At 26.5% G+C, this 7,016-nt stretch overlaps 1 protein-coding gene across 1 annotated transcript; it reads right to left on the reverse strand.

The window, feature by feature from the left end:
* Positions 1–4,662: 4,662 nt before the first annotated feature.
* On the reverse strand, positions 4,663–6,295 carry LOC107605942 (bidirectional sugar transporter SWEET3b). The gene is made up of 5 exons (XM_016307896.3): positions 6,055–6,295; positions 5,738–5,960; positions 5,471–5,632; positions 5,245–5,364; positions 4,663–5,092 (listed from the first exon to the last, which is right to left on the reverse strand). Exons 1-5 carry the CDS (start codon positions 6,126–6,128, stop codon positions 4,883–4,885), a joined length of 789 nt encoding a protein of 262 aa, XP_016163382.1. The 5' UTR covers positions 6,129–6,295; the 3' UTR covers positions 4,663–4,882.
* Between the last annotated feature and the right edge of the window lie 721 nt (positions 6,296–7,016).

The following is a 7,016-nucleotide window of genomic DNA, read 5'->3' on the forward strand; positions in this document are numbered from 1 at the left end:
TCCATAAAATACAATTATAAATAAGAGTTGGCAGAAGTTGGCAGATATGCTATTGGTAATATAGCGAAACTGTTTTTTTTTTTTTTTGGGTTTGCACTAGAGTATCTATTAGGATGAAAATTGAATAACTAATTTTTTGGATACTGTAAAAGTATAAAGTGGACGATTTTCCTAAACAAGGAAGTTTTATTTTCATCTTCCTACTCAAATCCAGAAAAAATGGTTAAAAAACATAAATCCTTATCCATATGTGCTAATTTATATTGGTTGCATGACATATTTAATATACACAAAATTTGAAAGGACTAATATAATTGATTAACATATTAAGCTTTTGATATTTTATTAGTTTATTCATGTTATACATATTAGTGTATTAATTCACATTTTCATTTATTAATACACTAACAGTCTAAAAAATTTTATATATACATTTAATTATGTAGCATTATAATAGTAAAAATAATTATTTTTAGCAATTCATACTTGAATAATTATTTAAAAATACGGACATAATTGAACGACGATATAAAATAGTTTAATTGTCAACATATTAAAATTAAACTCGTATAATAAAAAACATTTAAAAAAAATTGTACACCAATAAACTTTCCTAATTTCCGTTATATATGCATAAATTAGATATAAATTAATATAATTTATATTTCATATTACACAAAATATATATTTAAATTAACATAAAACATGTATACATAAATAACTATACTTTGCCGTCTTTAATAATTTATATCAAAATAAGAATTTTGTTCATTTTTTATTGTTTTTATTGACTTCTCGCCAAAGTTTTTTTCCGATGTCATATGAATATGTATTAACTATCAAAAAATATTAGTACATTATCAAAATTTATTATTTTTTATTATTATTTTTAGTTATTAATTTAATTCATTTAGTTTAGCAATTCAATAATATATTTTATTTCGTATTTTTAAATAAATAAATAATAAATTAAAATTATGAAAGAATAAAAAGAAGATAAAAAATTTTTTATTGTATGTTCTTGTTGTTTTTATGGGAAAACAATGCTACTTATTTATCCTAATTACTAAACTGATTTTGAATTTTAAAATAACTTAAAACAACTAGAATCTCTAAATAATTCTGTTAGAGAAAGATAAGCATTACTAACTTTAGAAAAAAAAAAGCAAGATAAATTTTGTTTCTACAAGAACAAAATAAAATAAAAAATAAAAATAAAATAAAAATTTAATATGTATTAACTAGTGGATGGAAGATGTCAATAATCCACTGTTTGAATAAATTGTGATGAATTTGTTGAGGAAGCCTGTGACACAATAATGCAGAAACATAGAAGGAGACGTTGTGCATAGAGAAAGAATAAGACACAGTGATGTAGAAACATAGAAGGAGATGTTGTGCTTGAAGGAGAAAGAATAAGCAGCGATATTCAGAGAATCCGTAGAGCGCGATAGGATTGATCTTCAGATGGCCCGTAGAGCGCCATAAGAAAGAGGGTGTGATAAAAGAGAGGGCGGTAATTTGGATACATTTGAATCGGAAGGATAAGACAAAAAAAGATGAATTATTTGGTAAAGTGAGAAAGTATCAAATCAGTAGTTTATCAGTAAAAAGAAGCATGATGATTTATTACGCAAAGATAATAGCTTATGTATTTTCTTAAGGAGGATACCATAATTTTAATACCATAATAAAACTATAAAAAAATAAGAAAAGAAAAGATGAAAATTTTTTATTGTATATTGTTATTTTTATAGAAAAATAATGCTACTTATTTATACTAATTACTAAACTAATTTTAAATTTTAAAATAAGTTAAAATAATCAGAATCTTTAGGTTAGATAAAGATAAATATTTAAAAAAAGATAAACATAATAAAGTTTGTTTTTGAAAACATACAATAACAAATAAAAATAAAATAAAAATTTAATAATAAAATCACTCAACAATATTTTTAAATATATATTAACCCACAAACATATAATAGTTTTTAAATATCTTAAGTAGATATTTAAGAATATGAGAAGAATTTGTGGGTAAAAAGAAGCATGGAAAATGGTGCGTATGTGCATTGTACAGAAAGCTGAGAGAATCAGAAATGAGCATGCAGAGCGGGTATCCATGCGTCCGAAAATAGTGTGACCAACGAGCGAAAGAGACAACGGTTGTGATTTATGAAGTGTTACACACCTTTTGCAATGGCCAACTCCAATGGCGACACCTAGAAAATTCATTAATTTCTTTTGGTGGTGACAACCTTTTTCTTGTTTGCGTATACATGTGTTTGTGTTTGTGAAACTGTAAAAGGAAGAGAAGACTGATGTTATGTAGAGAATCCTTCAGCGGAAATTATGACAAATGAAAACAAGACTTCACCGCTCAATCACTTGTATATGGAAATGTTGTCTTCCACTTTATATATATATAAATCATTCATTCATGTAATTAAAAAATTTGGATATTAGAGTAAAATGAGTGTTATACCTTAACATGATAATTTTTGGTGTTTTTTAAAATTATGAGAGGTACACAAATTAAATTTGTGTTTAAAAATTTTTAAAAAAATCGGACCCAGTTATTTGTGTTAAAAAAATAAAAAAAATTTGGAGTACACAAATCGCACAGTCCGATTTGTGTACTCCAAATTTTTTTTAATTTTTTTAACACAAATCGGACGGTCCGATTTCTGTACCTCTTAAAAATCGGACGGTCCGATTTGTGTACTCCAAATTTTTTTTAATTTTTTTAACACAAATCGGACAGTCCGTACATTAAATCATCCCACATTTTAAAAAAATACTACAGTAGATCACAATTTAAAAAAACACCATTGTTAATCCAATATTAAAAATAAAAAAGTGGTAATTTACATGTTTTTTCTTTGTTTATATATATATTTTTACTACTATATATAAACTCTAAAATTAACAAACATGGATTTTATAGAGATAAAAAAAGGCCATTAATATTGTATTTGGTTGTATACTGTAAATTATCCATGTCATAAAAATTACTAAAATTGTTAATATAGTAGTTAAAGTTATTAGTGAGTCTTATATATATGTATACTACTACTCAATTATATACTTTTAGTTCTAGAATTGTTAATCACTTAACATTGTAGTTCCTGTGTTAAAAAAAAAAACCTTAACATTATAGTTAATTAAAAGCAAAAAGATACATAATATATGTATTAACATAAATAATTATATTATATATGTATATCTTTGAGACTAGGTCACAAACTAATAAATTGAATTTATTTAAGTTCAGCTTCAGTTAATTTAATATATAAATTTAAATTTTTAGATTCAAATTTGCCTCACAAACTCATGAACTCAACTTATCGAATTCATAACGAATCGAGTTCAAACTCAAGTTCGAGTTGGCTTAATTTATTTTTCACCCTAATGATGTATAGTTAAATGTGGACACTTATTACAAGCTAAGATTGTTCTTGCTAAAGAAAATAAAGTCACCGTGTGATTCTTTAAAGTTTGAATATACTCTTGTTCATTATGATGGTATTTAAAATTGACATGTTTGATGGTTCAGCTTCGCCTATGAAAATGCTTTGGAATAGGACCTCTGCTTCAGAAATCAGAACTCAGCACAATTTGAAATTGAGTTTGCTTATTATTAAAGAACTGTGACTTATATACAATTTTTCAAAGCACTATTGACTCTCTTCAGTTTACTTAATTATATTACAATTACTATTATTGCTTAACCTTCTCATTTTTGCTAATAATTAAATTGCTGCAATTTACAAGTAGTTTATATAGCTTAAAATATGATATTAAATTGAAATCCATGCGTAACCTTATTTCTTCTACTTGTCGATTTAGATAAAATTCATTCAACATTTAAATATGGTATTTTACATTAAAACAGTGCTAAATAAATAATTCAAGGGTTTTGTTCTTTAATTTGTTTTTGTATCCTCTGCTCCAATTTTATGGAAAAGTTTCAATAAAAATATGAGTTTAATTAACATATGTTCTAAGAATACTAAAAATTAAAATACATAACAAATTTATTATTAATAAAAGATTTTAAAATTTTTATTTAATAAATATAAAATAAATATATTAAAATTCAAAATTTTTATATTTTTAATAATTTTTTTAATTTATAATATTATTATGTGTCTTTAGAGCATAAAATATATAAACCATAAAAATATTAGTATTATGAACATGTGAAATGAATATGTTAAACGTGACGTATTAATTATGATTTAAGAATACTTACAATTGGGATAATAACCTTATTTATGTCTCTAATGAACTGGCTAACTTCTAATGGGCCTAGCTCATAATTAATAATTAAGGACTTAACTAGAAGATGCTTACAATTGGGATAATATCCCATTAACCCCATTTCATTTATATTTCTAATGATCTAGGTAACTTAATGGGCTAATCAGTAACTACTGATTAATGGATTTGGGTGCTAAAATATATATTAAAAATAAATTAATTATACATTTATTTATATACACGATGATTAATTTTAGTATACAAATAATATTTTTGTATTTATTATATACAATGTTATGTTATAATTTTTATATTAGATGTGGATATGCTTCCTCCATTATTTTTTATTTTATAGCATTAGTGCTTCATAACTAGACATTAATACGTAAAGCAAGACAATTGTAAGCAAAAAAGAACCAAGTGTTAACTGATCTTTATGTGATGAATACATCCATGGCTAACACCATTTTTACCCCTAATAACAATAATACAAAAAAGAAGGAGAAAAAAAAAAGAAAGAAAGAAAGAAAGAAGAAAAGAACATTAAAAAGGCAGAATCTAAGTAGAAACTTTTCTGAAAACCCTTCATCACCCTACCATGTTTTCAACATTTGTTTTTTCACAAGTTGTCTCCATTGTTCTTTTGATTTGTCACATTGATTTCCACTTCATTCATTTCCAAGCTTCCCTTTTCCAAATCCACTTTCTCAAAGTTACCATTTTCTTCCATTCCCTCCTTGTTTGGTACCTCCAAAACACTCCTTTTCCGGTATTTGCAGTGGAGAACTAATTGGAGTATGGCCAATGGCACTCCAACCACACTTGGTCCCTATATACATCACCATGACATAAAATCGCAACCATTAGTATATTCTTATTCTCATAACAATGCACTGCGCGCAGTTCTGCACGGCGCGCAGTGCAGTGCTTATTGATACACTAGTATTAACAATTTCTTTTCGGATAATTATATATACATACCGCCACAAATACATCGCGAATCATGACTCCATAAGTCAGCCATAGTGAACCAGCCAAGAAAGAGCACAAAGATAATGGTAGAGGCATAAACTCCACACTCTTGGTTTTTATGACTTGTTTCTGAAATAATGATCAAAGTTAAGATAAACATATAAATAAACAGAGTTGTTACTCTGTTTCCTCTGTTTTTGTTCTGCTTTTAGGGTAATTAACAAGAATCACTTACCATGGCAACAAGAGGAGAAGCATACATGGCAACAGAAACACCTAAACCTATGCTTCCAATAAGCAACTTTCTTTTATGAGTGTCATGAAATGCAAAAGCTGAAACTGCAGCAGCTATGCAGAACAGTATAAGAACTGGTATTGTCACCATTGCCACCTTCACCTGAACAAAAAGAAACAAAAAAAAAAATGTAAACTTTTTTGTACCCATTTCATGAATTTCTTCCATGCATGAAGAATGAAAAGTGTTTGCATGGATGAAACTGACCTTTCCCTTAGAAGAAGCAAACCAGAAATAGATGACAACATAGGAGAACTCAAGAACAATCCCAACTCCATTAACAGTAACAAGAGGGAAATTTTCCCACTTGTAACTCACAATTGGCAATCCATACCATGTGAACAAGAGACAATTCAAGAGTCCTATGATGTATGGAATGCATGAGAAATCCTCAGTGCTCTTCTTTCTTATCACCCTCTTGAAGGTTACACTGCAAGCAATTAAGCAGAAGAAAAAACATTAACATGATATATTGTTAATGGAGTATTGAAGCATAATTTGGTGTTTATGTAACATTAACATACGTTGGTGCAGCATAAAGTGCTACGGAAGCAGCATTTCCAACAACAGCAACAATCATACGAAGAGTTTCTGACATGTTTTTGTTTAATTTCTTCTTGATTGTTTGTGTGAGATCAGAGAGATAACAAAGAAATGAAATGAATGAAGCTTTGTTATACAAAAAAGAAGTAAAGATTTTTGTTACACTGCTTAGAACTTCATTCGAGATGCTCTATTTATAAGGGTCCTTAGGGAGGGTTGTATGTGTGCTGTGTGTAACGCGTTACAACTTTATGTAATAAAATTGTAATTAACTAATTTCATTTTTTCTTTATTGGATTTCAAGAATGTTATTTCTACGTAAAAATCAGCTATTATGTATTTCTGTAAAATATATGTGCCGAGCATATGTTTTATATTACGGTTTTGTTACGTTATCAACAGTATTTCTACCAACTTCTGTCAACTCTTATTTATAATTGTGTTTAATGGAAGTGTCTTCGTGAATGTGTCTAATAAAAATGTCTTTTTAATGGCTGTGTTTAATAGAAATATTTTTATAGATATATTTCCTGAATATGTCTCTTTATATATGTGTTTAAAATATAATAATTAATTATTGTTAACAATAAGTTGATAGATAATATGTTGGTACCCTATATTTTTTCTTTATATTAATAATTAATTTTGGTAGCTAATTTTAATATATAATTAATATAGTTGATATTAATTATATATATTTTTTTAGAAAACTAATGGTTATATAATATGACTCTTAAATATATTGTATATTGTATATTTATTATTAACTTTAAGTTTAACTATCAGAGCTTGAATAATAATAAAAATGGGAAAAAATAATTTAATGATAATATAAAACATTTTATATATACATCAGCACTTAAATATGTGAAAACATAATATTGAATAAAGAAGAAGAAGTGCTGTCTACGTCTTTATTAAACATGTGGATGCAAAGTTTTGT

The sequence above is a fragment of the Arachis ipaensis genome, chromosome B7 (assembly GCF_059453495.1).
Source record: "Arachis ipaensis isolate K30076 ecotype BB chromosome B7, ASM5945349v1, whole genome shotgun sequence".
Classification (NCBI taxonomy): Eukaryota; Viridiplantae; Streptophyta; class Magnoliopsida; order Fabales; family Fabaceae; genus Arachis; species Arachis ipaensis.